The sequence below is a fragment of the Rhinoraja longicauda genome, chromosome 12 (assembly GCF_053455715.1).
Source record: "Rhinoraja longicauda isolate Sanriku21f chromosome 12, sRhiLon1.1, whole genome shotgun sequence".
NCBI lineage: Eukaryota > Metazoa > Chordata > Chondrichthyes > Rajiformes > Arhynchobatidae > Rhinoraja > Rhinoraja longicauda.
Genome location: NC_135964.1, coordinates 43,863,843 through 43,886,533, shown reverse-complemented (window position 1 = coordinate 43,886,533; position 22,691 = coordinate 43,863,843). Strand labels below are relative to the sequence as shown.

Genomic DNA, 22,691 nt, shown 5'->3' with positions numbered 1-22,691 from the left:
ACATTTATGAACCTCGCTTAATACACAAGATGCATTCTGGGAACAAGGGCGCTAAAGTAATCAGGGCTGACGTAATCATGACCGCACCACAGGTGAAAGAGACACACACAGAGTGCAGACAACACTGCTGTGTTGAGAGATCCCTGTGGTTGCATGCAAGTGTGCCAGGGAGTTTGGGGCAATCGAACAGTGAATCAGTGACTGCTCAAGGCTGCCTCTGAGGCAGGTGGGGCAAGCATTGCGGACACAGAGCTGACCCTGACTGGCACTGGGAGTGCCCACCATCACTGGGGACTGGCAGCACCTTCTCCATGTTGCACCACTCCCTCAATCATCTACTCCATCAAACCAACCCACACCCTCCCTCCCCCACCCACTCCCTCCCTCACCCACCTATTCCCTCCCCCACCCACTCCCTTCCCCAACCATTCCCCCCCTCCCCAGCCCACACCCTCACCCATCCACCCACTCCCTCACCCATCCACCCACTCCCTCACCCATCCACCCACTCCCTCCCCCACCAATCCACTTACTTCCTCCCTCCCCCGCCCACTCCCTCCCTCCCCCGCCCACTCCCTCCCTCCCCCGCCCACTCCCTCCCTCCCCCGCCCACGCCCTCCCTCCCCCGCCCACTCCCTCTCTCCCCCTCCCACTCCCTCCCTCCCCCACCCACCCTCCCCCGCCCACTCCCTCCCTACCCCACCCACCCTCCCCCACCCACTTCCTCCCTCCCCACTCCCTCCCTCCCCCACCCTCTCCCTCCCTCCCCCACCCTCTCCCTCCTCCACTCCACCCAAACCCAGACCCAATCCACTCCTAGGGTTGCCAACTGTCCCATATTAGTCAGAACATCCCGTACAGGACCGCCCTTGTCCCGTATTAGGCCCGGGGGGGGGCGTTCTAGGCCCGGACACTGTAGGCCCAGGGGCCGCTGTAGGCCCGGCGGCCTGGGTGCCGCCTAACGAAGGTTGCGTAGCAACTCGCCTCCCAGCCCGGGCAGCCGTCATTGATGGAGCGGGAGCACATGGCCGTTGGCTGGGTGAGGTCATGTGGGGCGCGGGGCGGTGACGTCACCTTTTGTCCCATATTTGGGAGTGATAAAGTTATCAACCCTACCCACTCCACGCAGACCCAGCCCACCGCACACAGACCCACCCCACCCAAACCTACTCTACTCCACCCCACCCCATTCCATGCAAACCCACCCAGCAGCATTCATGGTGTCCATTCCCTGCACCATTTTTCCTCTGCATGCGTTGTACGGCTGTGTAGGAATCAAGTACGCATCTGAAAGCAGGTTTACCTTGAAAGGTGGGACGCTCACTGGGGGCCTCCTTCCAGCACTGCTGCATTAGCTTTAGGAGTCTCTTGCATGCTGGCGGCCTGGGCTTTGGAATGGCTGACAGCTCGGGACGAAGTCCACTGACCACTTTGACCATGATGTGCAGAATGTTGGTTTCAGCTGAAAATTGAAAAGCAATATGAGCAAGCAGGCACAAAATGTTGCAGGTGCGAGTTATCCAAACTAAAAGCATGCTAGTCACAGGGCAGAGAAAGAGTTAGACTTGTATCAGAACTGGGGAAAGTTCAATATAGAACAAGTTTTAAGAGCCTGAAGGGGGGAAAGTTTATAAAAAAGGACATTTCTTTGAAAGATTAACTGACAAAAGAAATGTTAATGCAAGATAAAGGGGATTGTAAAGGACGAGTAGAGAAATAACACGTATCTGACAACTTTACTACTAGACTTGAGATATACAACGTGGAAATAGGCCCTTCGGCCCACCGAGTCCACTGGTCTGGCTCGGTGAGTGAGTGGATGAATCTGCTCAGCATTCCAGCTCTGCTCTGCTCCTGACCATCGCGACTCGGGAGGGAGAGGGGATTGAAGGCTTTGTGGCCATGTTTGCGGATAATACGAAAATAGATGGAAGGGCAGGTAGTGTAGAGAAAGCAGGGACTCTGCAGAAGGACTTGGACAGGTTGGAAGAGAGGACAGAGAAGTGGCAGATGGAGTATAATGTAGCAAACTGCGGAGTCGTGCATTTTGGTAGTAGGAGTAAAGGCGCAGACTATTTTCTAAATGGAGAGAGAATCCAGAAATCAGAGGTGCAAAGGGACTTGGGAGTGCTGGTGCAAGATTTCCAAAAAGTTAATTTGCAAGTCGAATCGGTAGCAAAGAAAGAAAACTCAATGCTAGCATTTATTTCAAGAGTGCTTGTATAAACAAAACAGAGATGTAATGCTGTGGCTCTACAAGGCGCTGGTAAGGCCACATTTGAGATATTGTGAACAATTTTGGGCACCATATCTGAGGTAGGATGATGTGCTGGTTCTGGAGAGGGTCCAGAGGAGGTTTACAAGAATGATCGCAGGAATGAGTGTGTTAACCTATGATGAGCGTTTGGGAGCACTGGGCCTGTACTCGCTGGAGCTAAGAAGGATGAGGGGGGACCTAATTGAAACATACAGAATGGTGAAAGGCTTGGATAGAGTGGATGTGGAGAGGATGTTTCCACTAGTGGGAGAGTCTAGGACCAGAGGCCACAGCCTCAGAATTAAAGGACATTCTTTTTGGAAGGAGATGAGGAGAATTTTACTTAGTCAGATGGTGGTGAATCTGTGGAACTCTTTGCCACAGAAGGCTGTGGAGGCCAAGTCAGTGGATATTTTTAAGGCAGAGATAGCTTCTTGATTAGTACAGGTGTCAGAGGTTATGGGGAGAAGGTAGGAGAATGGGGTTAGGAGGGAGAGATAGATCAGCCATGATGGAATGGCGGAGTGGACTTGATGGACCGAATGGCCTAATTCTACTCCTGTTACTTATGACCACCTTATCCTCCTGACAGAAGGTGCCTACAGCACCAGAGCAGCCAGCAAATCAATCCCCACCCTTCTATAAAGCTCAACGTTGGCAATCTGCCTTCATGGGGTATTGTATAATATGGTTTATTGAATTACCATTATTTTTAAAGAAGAGGATCTGGATGAACGAAAGGCTCTTTTACAATTTAGAGGTAACCATGGCGATAGGAACCTCCACAACACATACCTGCAAAGGGCTTCTTCTGTGTCAAGATTCCCCAGATGACAATGGAGAAACTACAACAGGAAAAAAAAAGAAAAGATTGAAGAACTGTTGGAATAACATAGAAGTAAGTGTCTAAGGACCACCTCGCATTTGCAAGCATCAAGGAGTCCATTTTTGACCAGGTCGATGCATTTTTTTGCAACACACAGTAAGATGTCATAATGCACAATCTGGACAAGAGTGCAATATTTGGCTGCAGCATATTAAGGGCAAGGGCTTTTGTACCTTCTTTGAATCCAGCAGTGAAAATACTGAAATATTTGACTTGTGAAAATTACCTTGACTCATGTTTTTGTGCTTTTGTCTTTTTTTGTCACGTTGTAGTTATGTTTTTTTTTTAAATTTATTATTTATTTATTTGTTTGTTTTTGTTTGTTTGGTTGGTTTCATGATTATGTAGGGAAGGGGAGGGATGGGGGTTTACTGTTGTTGTTAAATGCACTGTAATTAATTCAATTAAAAGCTAAAAAAATAAACATTATTAAAAAAAAAGAGTGCAATATTTAGATTTCACTTATCCAAAAGGCAGTAAATATCCACAACGTTTTACCCAGTAAAAGTGGAGGTGACTGGGTAATTCCCTGCAATCAGTCAAGATCAGTAACTGCACCAGGAAAAGCGACAAAGATTCATTTAGGACACGGGCGGCACAGTGGTGCAGCAGGTAGAGCTGCTGCCTCACGACGGCAGAGACCCGGGTTCGTTCCTGACCTCGGCTGCTGTCTGTGTGGAGTCTGTACGTTCTCCCTGTGACCACATGGGTTTCCTCTGGGTGCTCGGATCTCCTCCCACATCCTAAAGACGTGCGTGTTCGTAGGTTTATGGATATATTGTCCGTAGTGTACAGGGAGGGGGTGGATGGAAAAAGTGGGATAATGTAGAAATAGAGCGGACGGGTGACTGATGGTTGGTGTGGACACAGTGAGCCGAAGGCAATAGGGATCTTGATGGGATCGATAGGATCCTAGCAGAAAAGATGGGGTCTTTCAATTCACATAATTCACAGGAAGTCCCCAGGCTACGAGCAGAGAACTGTTCGTGATCCAAACTGTTGGTAAGTCAGGAAGAACTAAAACAGTGCTTGGGAGGGGATGACAGTTGTGGCGGGGAAGTGAGCGAGTGGCCACAAAGTCGGCCTCACGGACTCGGTGAGTGAGTGAGTGAGCGGGTGAGTCTCCATTGACTGTTGCTCCTGGGGAGGGAGGGGGGTGGGGTGAGATGCCATGTGGAAATGCCCTGTTCCCTCGTGATAGAAGATGCCTGCAGTCCAACAACAGCCAGCAAATCAATCCCCATCTATCCCTTTGGTCACTCCAACACTTGCTCCAATGTAAATGGAGTCCATAGATCAGGTGTTGCCAACCCAGGGAGAAACTGTACTTATAACAACTCATTGAGTGCTTTTTCTGGGGAGATGGGTCTGTGTCTACAGAAAGGAATCACGGCAGCATATCTTTTCCCCATTCTTTATGTAGACTTTATTCACTGACTATACTGACATCCTGTGCCACAGAATAGGCTATTTGTTGCAAGTTATACAATCCATCCCACCTCTGCACGGTGGTGCAGCGGTAGAGTTGCTGCCTTACAGCGAATGCAGCGCCGGAGACTCAGGTTCGATCCTGACTACGGGCGCCGTCTGTACGCAGTTTATACGTTCTCCCCGTGACCTGCGTGGGTTTTCTCCGAGATCTTCGGTTTCCTCCCACACTCCAAAGACGTACAGGTATGTAGGTTAATTGACTGGGTAAATGTAAAAAAAATAAAAATTGTCCCTAGTGTGTGTAGGATAGTGTTAGTGTGCGGGGATCGCTGGGCGGCGCGGACTCGGTGGGCCGAAGGGCCTGTTTCCGCGCTGTATCTCTAAATCTAAAAATAAAAAATCTAACTGAACGATACACTATGGTCAATTTATAATCTCAAGCTAAAATGTCATCTCCCAAACAATCAATGATTCCATAAACTGGTGAAAAATAGTTGACCATTGACAGACCAGTTTAGAGATACAGCGTGGAAATGGGCACTTCGGTCCATCGAGTCCAAGCCGATCAGTGATCACCCATACACTAGTTCCATCCTACACACTAGGGGACAATTTACAGAAGCCAATTCGCCTACGAACCTGCACGTCTTTGGAATGTGGGAGGAAACCGGAGCACCCGGAGAAAACCCACGCGGTCACAGGAAGAGCGTGCAAACTCTGTACAGTCAGTAGCCGCAGTCAGGACCAAACCCGTGCCTCTGGCGCTGTGAGGCAGCAACTCTGCCGCTGCGCCACTGTCCCGAATTCATGAACTAGCCTTTTCTTTGCAGAAGCCCTGCAGAGAAGGTCAGTGTAGAATAGGCATTCAAATCACCCGCAACCAGGACAAAAAGATGAATCTGACATTCAGTGCCAAAGGTGACACCCATCGTTTGATACCCACAGGTTTTACGCATGTTTCTATTACAAGCACAAGGAAAGTGTCTAACCTGTATACGTCATGCTTAATGTCTGAAATCTTCTTCTGCCGTAGACGTTCGGGGGGAAGGTACGCGATGGTGCCGCAGAAACCGTCTATGCTGATGTCTTGCGAGTTGGACATTCCATTCCACCTCGCCAAGCCAAAGTCGGAGATCTATGCAGAGAAAGAATTTCATGAACTACAAAGCAAACTATCTGCTGATGTCATAAACAGTGAATGAAACGCATGACAATCTTTCATCAGAGCTCAAGTGAAGAAGGGTCTCGACACGAAAAGTCACCTGTTCCTTCTCTCCACAGGTGCTGCCTGACCCGCTGAGTTACTCCAGCTTTTTGTGTCTAACCTATAATAAAAGTCAATGTGGAATGACAAATAGCATATGATTATCACTAAGAAGGCATTCCCAAAATACAAGAAATTTGGTTTATTCTCTAGACCGCAAAACCAAAACTTACTCTTTAGTGCCAATTCTTTTGATTCGCATTTATTAAACAAATGTTCTACAAAATATTAACTTGCAACGATCTGATTATCATTGCTTGGTGTACTATGTCACAAAATAGATTGTGTGTTGACCACACATTGACCCAAGATTGTGTGTTGACCCCACTCCTCATATAATCAATAAGGTGGCACTCTTTATACATGCAGGTAAATGAGAGGTGGCACGGTGGCGTAGCGGTAGAGTTGCTGCCTTACAGCGCCAGAGACCCGGGTTCGATCCTGGCTATGGCTGCTTGTCTGTACAGAGTTTGCACGTTCTCCCCGTGACCTGCGAGGGTTTTCTCAGAGAACTTCGGTTTCCTCCCACACTCCAAAGACGTACAGGTTTGTAGGTTAATTGGCTTGGTATCAATGTAAAAAAATGTCTCTCGTGTGTGAAGGATGGTGTTAATGTGCGGGGATCGCTGGTCGTTGCGGACCTGGTGGGCCGAAGGATCTGTTTCCGCGCTGTATCTCTAAACTAAACTAAATACCGTGCATCCTCTTAACGAAACCCTCTAAAAGTAGTCAACTTTAGGTTTCTGGGAAATGCCCTACAAAGAATTCTAGGGTAAGACTGGTCAATGGTACATTATTGTCACAAGGGTCACACAGTGAATTTTTATTTTGCATTGCTGCAGAAGTTTATAAGTTATAGGAGCAGAATTAGGCCATTCGGCCCATCAAGTCTACTCCGCCATTCAATCATGGCTGATCTATCATTCCCTCTCAACCCTATTATCCTGCCTTCCCTCCCCCATAACCCCTGACACCCTGGTAGTTCTTAGAGCAAAGATGAAGTGGAAATTTCTCCACAGAAGCTGCCTGATCTTCTGGGTATTTCCAACATTCTCGTAGGGTTTAAGTTTGCAGCAATTACTGTATTTTGCATCTCAATAGACAATAGACAATAGACAATAGGTGCAGGAGTAGGCCATTCAGCCCTTCGAGCCAGCACCGCCATTCAATGCGATCCTGGCTGATCACTCTCAATCAGTACCCCGTTCCTGCCTTCTCCCCATACCCCCTCACTCCGCTATCCTTAAGAGCTCTATCCAGCTCTCTCTTGAAAGCATCCAACGAACTGGCCTCCACTGCCTTCTGAGGCAGAGAATTCCACACCTTCACCACTCTCTGACTGAAAAAGTTCTTCCTCATCTCCGTTCTAAATGGCCTACCCCTTACTCTTAAACTGTGGCCCCTTGTTCTGGACTCCCCCAACATTGGGAACATGTTTCCTGCCTCTAATGTGTCCAATCCCCTAATTATCTTATATGTTTCAATAAGATCCCCCCTCATCCTTCTATATTCCAGTGTATACAAGCCTAATTGCTCCAGCCTTTCAACATACGACAGTCCCGCCATTCCGGGAATTAACCTAGTGAACCTACGCTGCACGCCCTCAATAGCAAGAATATCCTTCCTCGAGTCCAGCAGGTTCTTGTTTGTGGGGATTTCCCCTCATAATTGAAGGCACTATTATGTTGCCTAAGTAACTATAGTCTCCAGTCAATTGCAGACACCTTTCATTCCTTGCATCCTACCTCACCTCCACAGCTTAAACAAACTTGTTTTCTCACTCAACCGTATGATCATGTTTCATATGATGAAAGAATGAATGGGTCGACTGAGCTTGAATTCGCTGGAATTTAGAAGGATGAGAGGGGATCTTATAGAAACATATGAAATTCTTAGAGGATTGGACAGGGTAGATGCAGGAAAAAAATGTTCCCGATCTTGGGGGAGTCCGGAACCAGGAGTCACAGTTTAAGAATAAGGGGTCGGCCATTTATGACTGAGATGAGGAAAAACGTTTTCACCCAGAGAGTTGTGAATTTGTGGAATTCTCTGCCACAGAAGGCAGTGGAGGCCAATTCACTGGATGTTTTCAAATGAGAGTAAGATTTAGCTCTTAGAATCATGGGGGAAAAGCCGGAACGGGGTACTGATTTTGGATGATCAGCCTTGATCATGTTGAATGGCGGTGCTGGCTCGAAGGGCCGAATGGGCTACTCCTGCACCTATTTTCTATGTTTCTATGACAGGAAAATTAGGCCATTCGGCCCATCAAGTCTACTCTGCTATTCAATCATGGCTGATCTATCTCTCCCTCCTAACCCCATTCTCCTGCCTTCTCTAGGAGCAGAATTAGGCCATTCAGCCCATCAAGTCTACGCCATTCAATCATGGCTGATCTAACCACATTCTCCTGCCTTCTCCCCATAGCCCCTGACAGCCGTACGAATCAGGAATCTATCTGTCTCTGCCTTAAGAATATCCATTGACAGCCTCCACAGCCTTCAGTGGCAATGAATTCCACAGATTCACCATCCTCCGACTAAAGAAATTCCTCCTCATCTCCCTCCGAAAGGAACGTCCTTTAATTCTGAGGCTATGGCCTCTAGTCCTGGACTCTCACACTATTGGAAACATCCCCTCCACATCCACTCTATCCAAGCCTTTCACTATTCGGCAGGTCTCAATGAGGTTCCCCCCCTCATCCTTCTAAACTCCAGCGAGGCACAGGCCCAGTGCCGTCAAACGCTCATCATATGTTAACCCACTCATTCCTGGGATCATTCTTGTAAACCTCTTCCGGACCCCCTCGAGACCCAGCGCATCCTTCCTCAGATATGGGGCCAAAAATTGCTCACAATATGTGGCCTGACCAGTGCTTTATGGAGCCTCAGCATTACATCCCTGCTTTGGTATTGTAGCCCTCTAGCGCGAGTTTCCTCTGGGAGCTCTGGTTTCCTCCCTCACTCCAAAGACGTACACCACAGCAAACTTAGAAGGCCCTGTCTGAGGCAGCAATGGAACCTAACAAGTTAACAAGGATTTGGCTTGAGAAGGAATATTTTGGAGATATTTGAGGAAAGAACAGGGAAACAGGTCTAATAGGGTGGCTGCTCTAAAGAGCAGGTGCAGTCAAAAAGGACTACTAGACTTTAACATTCGATTTCATACAAAGCATATTCTCAAACTCAGCCTGGGTCACTGAGACAACATTAAGGATATGCCCACTGAGTCACTTGGAAGACCCAGCACAATGGCAAAACCGGCACGTTAACCAGTTAGACATCAACCCCTGGTGAATGATGACTAGGATCATAGAATCACACAGCGTAGAAACAGGCCCTTCAGCCCAACTTGCCCACACCAACCAACATGTCCCATCTACACTATTCCCACCGGCCTGTGTTTGGCCCATATCCCACTAAACCTATCCTACCCACGTACCTGTCTAAATGTTTCTTAAAGGCAGCGATAATACCTGCCTCAACTACCTGCTCCAGCATCTCATTCAAAGGTAGACACAAAATGCTGGAATAATTCAACGGGTCAGGCAGCATCTCAGGAGAGAAGGAATGGGTGATGTTTCAGGTCGAGACCCTTCTTCAGACTGGTCGAGACCCAAAACGTCACCCATTCCTTCTCTCCTGAGATGCTGCCTGACCCGCTGAGTTACTCCAGCATTTTGTGTCTACCTTCGATTAAAACCAGCGTCTGCAGTTTTATTTTCCTTCCCAGCATCTCATTCCATACATCTACCACCCTTTGTGTAAAAAAAGTTCCCCCTTGTGTTCCTATTAAATCTTCCCTCCCTCCCCTTTAAACCTATGTCCTCTGTTCGCGATTCCCCTACATACATGAGCATTTACCCCATGTATTCCTCTCATGGCTTTGCACGCCTCCTCTATAAGATCAGCCCACATCCTCCTGAGCTCCAAGGAATAGAGTCCCAGCCTGCTCAACCTCTCCCTGTGACTCAGGCCTTCAAGTCCCGGCAACATTCTGGTAAATCTTCTCGCCACCCTTTCCAGCGTGGACAACCTCTTTCCTGCAACACGGTGACCAAAACTGAACTCAATACAGGTCGCCCAGAAAAAGCCAGCGAGTGGCATACAAAGGGATAAAAGCAGAAGCGAACAAGTCAGTGCAATCTGGCAGGGTTTCCTCACTGACCTTAACATGGTGGTGTGCATCCAGCAGTATGTTCGCAGGCTTCAAGTCCAGATGCAACAGAGGTGGGGACATACAGTGAAGGAAATTCATGCCCACCGCGGTCTCGTGGATGATGCGGAAACGCAATTCCCATGGTAATATTTCCGAGGCCAGCAATTTTTCCAGCGAACCGGTCTCCATGTACTCCATGACGAGCCCCACTGGATCCTTGCAGATCCCATACACTGGGAGCACATAGCGAAACTTTGCCAGCTCCATCTTCTTGGCCTCCTCCAGCAGTTCTGCATTCTCCCTACAAAAGCAGAGACGAGAAGAAAAAGCTACAGTTTTGCTCCAGAAGGGACACAGTTGAAACGTGTCACCATAGCGACAGACGACCAGTTTTTGGACAAAGCATGTAAATCAGTTTGGGTTCTGACAAAGAAGTCACCTATTCTTTTTCTCCAGAGATGCTGCCTGACCCACCGAGTTTAGTTTAGTTTAGGTTAGAGATACGGTACGGGAACAGGCCCTTCGGCCCACCGAATCTGCGCCGACTAGCAATTCCGTACATTAGCAACATTCTACACCCTAGAATGTCAGGTAAAATCTTTACCAAAGCCAATTAACCTACAAAACCTTTACGTCTTTGGAGTGTGGGAGGAAACCGGAGCATCCGGAGGAAGCCCACACGGCCATAGGGAGAACGTACAAACTCTGCACAGACAGCACCCGTAGTCAGGTATCGCAAAATGCTGGAGTAACTCAGCAGGTCAGGCAGCATCTTGGAGAGGGGGAATGGGTGATGTTTTGGGTCGAGACCCTTCTTCAGTCTGAAGAAGGGTCTCGATCCGAAACGTCACCCATTCCCTCTCTGCTAGATGCTGCCTGACCTGCTGAGTTACTCCAGCATTTTGTGATACCTTCGATTTGTAGCAGCATCTGCAGTTATTTTCCTACACTGCACCCGTAGTCGGTATCGAACCCGAATCTCTGGTGCTGTAAAGCGGCAACTCTTCCGCTGCGACACCGCGCCGCCGGTCCAGAGTTACTCCGGCATTTTGTGTCGATCTCTGATGTAAACTTCAAAGTTGCTAATCAGATAGAAACTGATGCAAACTAATTATTTTGTTTTAGTCAGTTTTAGTTCGTTTGGATTTAAGTGTAATTTAGGCTGTGACATTCAATAGAGCATCCCACGGGATGTATTGACCCGAAGGATGGTGTGACCTAGATTGACCAGAAGGTCAAAATCAGGGAAGGATAGGTCTCAAACATTTTGATCCATTCGAGGTATTTAAGAAGATGACGTGACTAAAGAAGGATAAATAAAGACAAACTAGTTCATCTGGTACAACAAGGAAGAACAATAATACCATTGAGGCAAGACCTTCAGGGGCAAGGTCAGATCACAGGTAGCATCTCTAGAGAAAGGAATAGGCGACTTTTCAGGTCGGAACCCTTCTTCAGACTGAAAGTATAGGGGAGGGGGAAATAGACTCCTACCCACCATCCCCACCCCCCATCTCTACTTCAGTTTAAACATAGAAACATAGAAAATAGGTGCAGGAGTAGGCCATTCGGCCCTTCGAGCCTGCACCTCCATTCAATATGATCATGGCTGATCATCCAGCTCAGTAACCTGTACCTGCCTTCTCTCCATACCCCCTGATCCCTTTAGCCACAAGGGCCACATCTAACTCCCTCTTAAATATAGCCAATGAACTGGCCTCAACTACCTTCTGTGGCAGAGAATTCCACAGACTCACCACTCTCTGTGTGAAGAAATGTTTTCTCATCTCGGTCCTAAAAGACTTCCCCCTTATCCTTAAGCTGTGACCCCTGGTTCTGGACTCCCCCAACATCAGGAACAATCTTCCCGCATCTAGCCTCTCCAACCCCTTAAGAATTTTATATGTTTCTATAAGATCCCCCCCTCAGTCTTCTAAATTCCAGCGAGTACAAGCCCAGTCTATCCAGTCTTTCTTCATATGAAAGTCCCGCCATCCCAGGGATCAATCTGGTGAACCTTCTCTGTACTCCCTCTAAGGCAAGAACGTCTTTCCTCAGATTAGGAGACCAAAACTGCACACAATACTCCAGGTGCGGTCTCACCAATGCCCTGTACAACTGCAGTAGAACCTCCCTGCTCCTAAACTCAAATCCTCTTGCTATGAATGCCAACATACCATTCGCCAGAAGGGTTCCAACTCAAAATGTCACCTATTCCTTTTCTCCAGAGATGCTGCCTGACCCGCTGATTTACTCCAGCATTTTGTGTCTATCTTCGGTATAAACCAGCATCTGCAGTTCCTCCCTACATGCAAGGTCAGATATCCTCTGGGGAGATGGGGACACATCTGTCCCGAGCTTCTCTTTCTCACTACAATTTGGCAACACAGGAGGAGGTCATTTGAGCTATCAAGTCCACATCAGCTCCCAACAGAGCAATTCCATAAATCGCCTTCTTATTTCCCCATCTCCATGCAACCTCTTCCCTCTTTAATGCCTCTAACTCTTCAGCTATTTGCTTACTGCAAGAGTTTAACAAACAGTCCCAGATCAAGCTACTTTGCAATGATTAGTTACTAACAGATTTTAAGAAAATGCAGGGAATAATTCAATTTAAAAGGTGTTAACAGGCTCAAGGTTGGAGGAAGGAACTGGTTTGAAGCGAAGATAGACCCAAAAAGCTGGAGTAACTCAGCGGGACAGTCAGCATCTCTGGAGAGAAGGAATGGGTGACGTTTCGGGTCGGGTCTGAAGAAGGGGCTCGACCTGAAACGTCGCCCATTCCTTCTCTCCAGAGATGCTGCCTGCCCCGCGAAGTTACTCCAGCTTTTTGCGTCCGACTTCTCTTCTACTTCTCCGCCGGATTCAGCCATGATCACATTGAATGGCGGTGCTGGCTCGAAGGGCCGAATGGCCTTCTCCTGCACCTATTTTCTATTTCTATTTCTATTTCTATTCCACAGCAAGGAAAACGCTTCTCTCTACCTTACTATTAACCTTAGAACACAGAACTAATTGTTCTGGCACTAAACGGTGTCCACGTTATTCCCTTTATCACGCATCTGTATACTGTGGATGGCTCGATTGTAATCATGTATTGTCTTTCCGCTGACTGGTCAGCACGCAACAACACTAGTGGATGTTTCCACTAGTGGGAGAGTCTAGGACCAGAGGTCATAGCCTCAGAATTAAAGGAGGTTCCTTTCGGAAGGAGATGAGGAGGAATTTCTATAGTCAGAGGGTGGTGAATCTGTGCAATTCCTTGCCACAGAAGGCTGTGGAGGCCGTCAATGGATATTATTAAAGTAGAGATAGATAGATTCTTAATTAGTCAGGGGTTATGGGGAGGCGGCAGGAGAATGGGGTTAGGAGGGAGAGATAAATCAGCCATGATTGAATGGTGGAGTAGACCTGATGGGCTGAATGGCCTAATTCTGCTCCTATCACCTATGACCTTATGAAAAGCTTTTCACTGTACCACAGTACACATGACAAGAGACTAAACTCAAACTCAGAACAGTGCAGCACAGGAACAGTCCTTTAGCCCACGATGTCCTTGCCAAACTTGATGCCAAGTTAAAGCAATCTATGCTGTGAGGATCCATGTCAAAAGAATACAAGCTGAACGGATGTATTTGTTTGAACTTTGGATGGTGTAAACATTTCTCAGCGACTACATAAGTAAGCAGGTATCACAAAAAGCTGGAGTAACTCAGCAAGTCAGGCAGCATCTCAGGAGAGAAGGAATGGGTGATGCTTCGGGTCGAGACCCTTCTTCAGTCTTCAGACCAGTCTGGAGAAGGGTCTCGACCCGAAATGTCACCCATTCCTTCTCTCCTAAGATGCTGCCTGACCCGCTGAGTTACTCCAGCTTTTTGTGATGCCTTCGATTTGTACCAGCATCTGCAGTTATTTTCCTACATAGGAAAGCAGTGTCTCACTGGGTAAGTATATTAAACCATGCAGAGCAGTGCATTTCCTATTCTACACTAGCCTTTATGGGGAATATTGACTGCTGAGTCACCACTGGCTCTATTACCTCAGTCAGAAGAAGGGTCCCAACCCAAAACGTCACCTATCCAAGTTCTCCAGAGATGCTGCCTGACCCGCTGAGTTACTCCAGCAAGATGTCCTTCTTTGTAAACCAGCATCTGCAGTTCCGTTTTTTCGACATTGTGTCTTATTACCATCGATCATAGGGTTGACAAAAGCCACAAAGATCCAAATGACTATCCCTACTACTGCTCACGTATGTCTTAGGGAAGATTATGGTCGAACTTTGCCAGGATATGGCCCGCAATATACATTTGGGATTGGAAGCCAGGAATGGTTCTTGAGTGTAACATAATACAGAACGATTTGCAGCCATGGACATGTAACGAACTGATCCAGTGGATGGAGAAAAATCTGTGGAAACACTGAGCTGCGTAATCTCTCCTAGAAATACAAAGGGAGGGATTTGTTTTTGGTCGCGAGTGATAAATGTGTGGGACATTATCAACCATTTGCCCCTCTGTATTCAATTCCACTCAGCACAGGGAAGTAAATTCAAATAGATTACTATTTATAGTAATAAAATAAAAAGTGCTGGATGTATTCAGCAGATTAGGCAGCATCGCCACATGGTTTTCAGCCGAAAACTATTTAGTTTAGTTTAGATAGACACAAAATGGCGGAGTAACTCAGCGGGACAGGCAGCATCTCTGGAGAGAAGGAATGGGTGACGTTTCGGATCGAGACCCTTCTTCAGACTGACTAGATGGTCAGGGGAGAGGAATTTATGGAGATAAGGCAGTGTAAGAGATCAAAAGAGATGCAGATCAAGGAAAATGTAGAATCGACCATCGAGGCGAAGGTGACCTATAAAGCAAACACCTTCGGAGATAGGTTACCTCCTAGCTAACAATGGTCAATTCCACATTTTCCTTGAGCTGCATCTCTTTTGATCTCTTACACTCGCTTATCTCTATAACCCCCGCTCCCCTGACGCTCAATCTGAAGAAGGGTCTCGACCTGAAACGTCACCCATTCCTTTTCTCCAGAGATGCTGCCTGTCCCGTTGAGTTACTCCAGCATTGTGTGTCTATCTTCGGTGTAAACCAGCATCTGCAGTTCCTTCCTACACTTTGAGTTTAGTTTACACAGCTACAGCATCGAAACACAAGGCCCTTCGATCCACTGAGTCCATGTTGACCATCGATCACCCGTTCCCAATAGTTCTATGTTATTCGTCTTTCTCGTCCACTCTCTAAGCATTAGGGACAATTTCGAGGAGGCCAATTAGCCAACACACCAGCTCGTATTTTGGGGATGTGGCAGGAATGATTTTACGGAAAAGAATTTCACTGTGTTGTTACTTTACACACGTGACCAGGAGAGCACCATTGAACCATTGAAATCAGAGTAGCTGTAGGAAGTAGTAGAGTAGCTGTTTGCACAGGGAGAACGTGCAAACTCCACAGAGAGCACTCGGGGCCTGGGTTGAATCTGGATCTCTGGCGCTGTGAGGCAGCAGCTCTACCCGCTGCACCACTGTGCCCCCAATTCTTTGGCTTGAAACATTAACTTTGCTTCTCTTTCCACAGAAGCCGCCTGACCTGTAGAGTGTTACCAGCACCTTTTTTTTTATTTTTAACTTCAGATTTCCAGCATCTGCAGGTTTTTTTTGTTAATTTTCATTCATGGGCTTATTTGCGTGTTTAAAACACACATCCCTTTCATCAACAATAACTTGAGGAAATAAAACACCCCCAAAAAAACAAAAAACCTGCGACTGAAGTAAAAAACAACGCATGGAGACTATCTGGAGACAGAGATAGGAGTGTAAAACCTTGGAGACATTGCTTATCGCATTCATCTAAAAGATAGACACAAAAAGCTGGAGTAACTCAGCGGCATTTTTGGAGAGAAGGAATGGGTGACGTTTTGGGTCGAGTCCCTTCTTCAGAGCCTCCTACAGACTTCAAACTCATGTCTGAAGAAGGGTCTCGACCCGATGGGCCGAATGGCCTAATTCCTTATGACCATTCCATCTCTCCAGAGATACTGCCTGTCCCGCTGAGTTACTCCGGCCTTGTGGGTCTATCTTCGGCTTAGTCAAGTCAAGTCAATTTTATTTGTATAGCATTGTATAGCTGGCTCAAACCAGCATCTGCAGTTCCTTCCTACACATTAATCTAAAATATTTGTAGCAACTGCAAAGGCAGAGGGTCTAATAAACTCCTTTCATCATCACTGGGTGTGTCAGCGTAGAAATCTGTACATCATCAGCATCTTGCACTCAAACCTGCTCGGCGAGATTAATAAAGCGATTCACTCCAAGAATCAAAAAGGGAATGTGGACAAAGTCATTGCCTACCTGCATTAACAGTGTGGTTTCCTGTAACTCCTGCAAGTTACAGTAATGAGAGCGCTATCTATTACGGAAAATCAGGGCCTCGAACTCTGTCTGACCTCATCACTACTTTTGTTTCCTCTAAACAAGGCCTCCCTAATAAAATAAAAGGCAACCCCAAACTCTGGTGGCACGGTGGCGCAGCTGTTAGAGCAGCTGCCTCACAGCGCCAGAGACCCGGGTTCAATCCTGACCTCGGGTGCTGTCTGTGTGGAATTTGCACGTTCTCCCCGTGACCACCTAGTTTCCCTCCGCCGGGTGCTCCGGTTTCCTCTCACATCCAAAAGTCGTGCAGATTTGTAGGTTAATTGGCCTCTGTAAAATTCCACCTGATGTGTGGGGAGTGGAAGTGAAAATGGAGGAACAAAGAACTAGGGTGAATGGCTGATCAATGATCGGCGTGGGCTCAGTGGCCGAGTGGCCTCGTCTCCATGCTATATATCTCCAGAAACTAAAACCACTCACGCCAAGTTTAGTTCCGGTATACAGTGTGGATACAACTCTTTTGGCCAACAGAGTCCACGTCGACCATCAATTACCCCCAACACTAGTTCTACGTTTTTCCACTTTTGCATCCTATACACTGGGGCAATTTACAGAAGTCCATGAACCGACAAGCCTACGTGTCTTTGGAAAGTGGGAGAAACCGGAGCACCCAGAGAAAACCCACGGTCACGGGGAGACCGTACAAACTCCACACGGAGAGCACCCATAGTCAGGGTGGAACCTGGATCTCTGGCTCTGTGAAGCAGCAGGTCTACCAGTTGCACCTATGTGCCACCCCTTTACCCTCCTCCCCCTAAACACCTGAGCTTGCTGGAAGACTAGAATACCTGCCTCAGTTAAGCAAAGCCTTGGTTGTAAACGCAACTATTTTCAACTTTATCGGTGGTTTTGCTCCTCCACGTTTCCACATCTTGTGAACTGTCAGCGATTTCTCTCATCCTGCCCCCTTGATCATTCCACTAACTCATTGCTCCTCCATTGGCAGCTGTGCCTTCTGAATTTCCTCCCCAAAACGTCACTACCCTTAAAACCTACCCTATTGAAATAGATTTTGATCATCTACTTTAGCCTGCAAATGGCATCAAATATCAGAGCATAGAAGAAATAATAGGTGCGGCAGTAAGCCATCCAGCCCTTCGAGCCAGCACCGCCATTCAATATGATCATGGCCGATCATCTAACATCAGAACCCCGTTCCTGCTTCCCCCCCCCCCCCGCATATCCCTTGATTCCTTTGGGCCCTAAGAGCTAAATCTAACATTCTCTTGAATCACACTACGGTGAATGTTCCTCAGATCCGTGCCGCAGTTTGAAGGGTTGCTTGTTTTAATTCATTTTGCAAATGTACCATGTACATTTTAGAGCATGTATAGGTTTTCTCTATTCTTCTGGCTTCCCCCCCCCCTCAATCCCCCCATCCCCCCACCCCCAACCCCCCCACCCCCTTCCCCCCCACCCCCCCACCCCCAACCCCCCCACCCACTTCCCCCCCACTCCCCCCACCCATCCCCCCCCCCCACCCCGGTGAATGGCTTTGGGACTTCATTTGTATTAAAGGTGCTACCTAAATACCTGCTAGACCCATAGTGGTAGAGCACTCGAGGTCGTGGTTGAGATGGCGCAGCAGTAGAGCTGCTGCAGCCTTACAGCGCCAGAAACCCATGCTCAATCCTGATTAGAGGTGCTGTCTGTACGGAGTTTGTACGTTCTCCCCATGAAGCGCGTGGGGTTTCTCCGGAAGCTCCGGTTTCCTCCCACACTCCAAAGACGTTCAGGTTTGTAGGCTAATTGGCTTGGTAAAATTGTAAATTGTCCCTAGTTTGTGTAGGATAGTGTCAGTGTGCAGGGATCGCAGATCGGCGCAGACTCGGTGGGCAGAAAGGCCTGTTTCCACACTGTACCTCGAAACTAAACCCAGAAATTTAGTCTGAAGAAGGGTCCCGACCTAAAATGCCACCTACCCTTCTTCTTCAGAGATGGTGCCTGGCCCACTGAGTTTTGTTCGACCCAGGACCCTTGTGCTATATGGAAAGTACATGTATATTGACCAGAATGATATTTATTTTCAACAATTTTTAAATTGGTCAAAATTACACACAACATCTCCGTTTCCAACACCTAAACCTTGAAGGTAAAAGCTATGATTTCCCTTTTTATGCCAACCGGTGAAAACCCCAGTACATTAAGCCAATATTACAGGAACAGCCTTAGTTTATTTAATCCCTCGAGCTCATGTCTGATCTGTTATCACATATCTGGCTTTGCTCAAGAGCTTTCAAATTCTTGTCCTTGTTTTCAAATACTTCTGTGGCCTTGCCCTTACTTAACTCTAATCGTCTCCTCCAGATTATACCCGTTTTGGAAGGAAATCAAGGGATCTGGTTTTCCTTGTGGCCTAGAGACTTTAAATCTGCAATTCAGCTCTGCTGAGTTCCACAGGGCTCAGGCCCATAACTCAGCCCGAGCATGTAAAGCTGACTAGCCCTTGGCACACGTTATGAATCGGAGCTGACTAACTTCAACAGCGAGGTACATCAGATCGCCAAGAATGCTTTTTGCTCGGCTTAGATTACATACAGTCACCGAGTAAATGAATAACATCCGTCTGAGGCCAACAATGTCTCCTCAACGATGAATCACCAGGGTCAAAATAATTAACCAAATCTTACATTGTTATGAATACAAGATGCATCTCATCCTTGTTTTGATCTGTTAGCTGCATTAAGAGGATCCACTTACTAACTGGCCAGTGATCTTTTCAATGCAGTTTTCTTGCCTATGATAATGGACACCCCTCACGGCAAGGACGACTTTTATGCTTCGCATTGCAGTCAATTATTGTTACAGAAAATTCCAATCAAAGATTCTGGACGATAGGCACAAAAAGCTGGAGTAACTTAACGGGTCAGATGGCATCTTTGGAGAAAAGGAATAGGTGACATTTCGGGTCGAGACCCTTCTTCAGACTAAATGACACCACCAAAGCCCTAAGAAGGGAGTGCAGAAAATCAGAAAGGAGGTGGAAATGTGACAAGCTTCAAATTTCCTTCGAAATTCTGAGAAACAATCTTCTCAAATACCAGGAAGCAGTAAAGTCTGCTAGAGCACAATACTTCTCCGACCTTATCTCCAAAAACTCTCATAACTCCAAGGTCCTATTTAGCACAATTACCTCTGTCATATGTCCCGCCCCCAGTACCAGCTTAGTTGGGTCCCCTGCTAAGTGCGAAGAATTCGCTAAATTTTTCACCAGCAAAGTTGAGAACATTAGAATGAACATTTCCCCTCCCACCCGTGACCTAGCTGTCTCACTAGTCTGTTCATCTAAATTGGACTGTTTCCAACCCGTCACTCTATCCTCCCTTGCAAAGCTTGTCTCCGCTATGAAACCTGCAACCTGCCCCCTTGATCTTGCCCCCACTGCCCTTCTGAAGGATGTCATTGCAATAGCCGGTCCCAGCATCCTCTCTATTATCAACAGTTCTCTGGCCACTGGCACTGTTCCAACCTGTTTCAAGCACGCGGTGGTCCAGCCCCTACTGAAAAAACTTAACCTAGACCCCATCTTGCCTAACAACTACAGACCCATTTCCAAACTGCCATTCGTGTCAAAAGTCCCTGAAAAGGCAATTCTAAACCAATTAGTGCCCTACCTACACCAAAACACCATCCTGGAAAGTTTCCAGTCAGGTTTCAGAGCCCACCACAGCACAGAGTCTGCCTTGTTGAAGGTACACAACGACCTGCTTCTCGCCATCGACACCGGCGACTGTGCAATCCTGCTCCTTCTCGACCTCAGCGCAGCGTTCGATACAGTGGACCACACCATCCTTATTGACCGTTTCCGATACGCAGTTGGCATTGATGGCACTGCCCTGAGCTGGTTCGTTTCCTACCTCAAAGATAGGAGTTTCGCCATCAACATAGACAGTTATTCCTCTGCTCCAGCTAGCCTCTCCTGCGGAGTTCCACAAGGCTCCATCCTAGGCCCCATTCTCTTCTCTCTATACATGCTCCCCCTTGGCCAAATCATTCAAAGGCACGGCATTTCTTTCCACTGCTATGCCAATGACACTCAGCTTTACCTCCCCCTGAAACCCAACAACCAGTCAAATTTAAACAGCCTCTTACACTGCCTTGAGGACATAAAATGTTGGATGGCACAGAACTTCCTCCAATTAAATGAGAGCAAGTCTGAGGTCATCCTATTCGGCCCCCCCGACTCCATCAAATCGATAACAGGCAGTCTTGGAAGCCTATCCTGCCTAGTCAAACCGCATGTCAAAAACCTCGGCGTGATATGTGACTCTTCATTAAAATTTGACAAGCAAGTCAATGCTGTGGTAAAAGCCAGCTTCTTCCAACTTCGTACCATAGCTAAAATCAAACCTTTCCTCCAATTTGACGACACTGAAAAAATCATTCACGCTTTCATTTCCTCCCGCCTAGACTACTGCAACTCCCTATACACTGGGATCAGCCAATCTTCCCTGTCCCGCCTGCAACTGGTCCAAAACGCCGCAGCGAGACTCCTAACGGGTACCCGTAAAAGGGACCACATCACGCCGATTCTAGCCTCTCTCCACTGGCTCCCTGTACGGTACGGTACAGAATCAACTTCAAGCTCCTCCTATTCACATATAAAGCCCTAAATGGACATTCCCCCCCCTACATCGGCCGACTTGGGGCTACTCACTATCCCGCGGTCTAGGCTTAAGCTCAGGGGTGACCGCGCTTTTGCGGTTGCAGCTCCTAGACTGTGGAACAGCATCCCTCTCCCCATCAGAACTGCCCCCTCCATCGACTCCTTTAAGTCCAGGCTCAAAAACCTATTTCTACTCCCTAGCGTTTGAGGCTCATTGAGGAGGCGCTGTGAACTGTTTTGTATCATATCATATCATATATATACAGCCGGAAACAGGCCTTTTCGGCCCTCCAAGTCCGTGCCGCCCAGTGATCCCCGCACATTAACACTATCCTACACCCACTAGGGACAATTTTTTTTACATTTACCCAACCAATTAACCTACATACCTGTACGTATGTGCTGTTATGTTTGCGTGCTACTGTATGTTTCATTTTTTCCTTAGTACCTAATCAGATGTACAGCACTTTGGTCAACGTGGGTTGTTTTTAAATGTGCTATACAAATAAAATTGACTTGACTTGACTTGGATGTACAAATTCCTGACATGCGTATATACTGATCATTTTGTAGGCAACCAGAAAGATTTATTCTTCAAATTTTCAAGAAGATTTATGTTGCATGGACTTGAGGGCCTGAGTTACAGGGGAGGTTGCAAAGACTTCATTCCTTGGCGCACAGGAGACTAAGGGGTGATCTTACAGAGGTGCATAGCACTTTGGAACCTTTTGCCCTTCCTCTGTTACAATTGGAAGTGGGTGGGTTTGGGTCCTTTAGTTTGGTTTAGAGATACAACGCGGAAACAGGCCCTTCGGCCCATCGAGTCCGCTCCAACCAGCGATCCCCGCACACTAACACTATCCTACACACACACTAGGGACAATTTATATTTACAGAAAGCCAATTAACCTACAAACCTGTACATCTTTGGAGTGTGAGAGGAAACAGAGTTTCTCGGGGGAAAACCCACGCAGGCCACGGGAGAACATACAAACTCCGTACAAACAGCGGCTGTAGTCGGGATCGAACCCGGGTCTCCAGCGCTGAAAGCGCTGTAAGGCAGCAACTCTACCGCTGAACCACCCAAGTCCAATTTCAGACTGGAACCCCAACTCACGTATCCCCGCCCAAACCCTAATCTCTGTCAACAGGCATGTGGAAACAGGATCGCCTCAGGTGGAAAACAATTAATCTCTTAACAAACATCACCAGATGTTGGCCCCGCCATTATCCTTCCATTAATGGGACTCCAAAATGCACGATTGGGCAGCTATGTTTTCTTCAACGCAATAAGTGTTTTGAGACTTGCTAAGACTTGTGAAAGACAGGCGACAAATGCAATTTATCTATAAATGAATAGAATTTGGAAGCATTTCAATTTGTACGAATACTGAACGCATTAAGCAGAAAATGCAGAGTGAAACTCCAAAGATACATATTTTTTAATATATATATATTAAGTATTAAAATACGTATCTCTGGAGTTTCACTCTGCATTTTCTGCTTTCTTGAGTACAGCTTAATGCCTTCAGTATTATATATATATATATATATATATATATATATATATATATATAATGTTAGTGATATATATATATATGTTAGTATGTTGTTGTTGAAAATTCTTTAATACAATACTAAGATTCCTTT

The 22,691-nt window shown here is 47.0% G+C and overlaps 1 protein-coding gene across 1 annotated transcript in view; it reads right to left on the bottom strand.

Moving 5' to 3' along the window:
- Positions 1–22,691, bottom strand: part of ripk4 (receptor-interacting serine-threonine kinase 4) — a 56,677-nt gene that overhangs the window by 9,195 nt on the left and 24,791 nt on the right. The window contains exons 2-5 of the mRNA XM_078408776.1: positions 10,006–10,297; positions 5,564–5,709; positions 3,053–3,102; positions 1,304–1,462 (exon numbers count right to left, since the gene is read on the bottom strand). Coding sequence (XP_078264902.1) covers positions 1,304–1,462; positions 3,053–3,102; positions 5,564–5,709; positions 10,006–10,297 — 647 coding nt within the window. The remainder of the gene's footprint in view (positions 1–1,303; positions 1,463–3,052; positions 3,103–5,563; positions 5,710–10,005; positions 10,298–22,691) is intronic.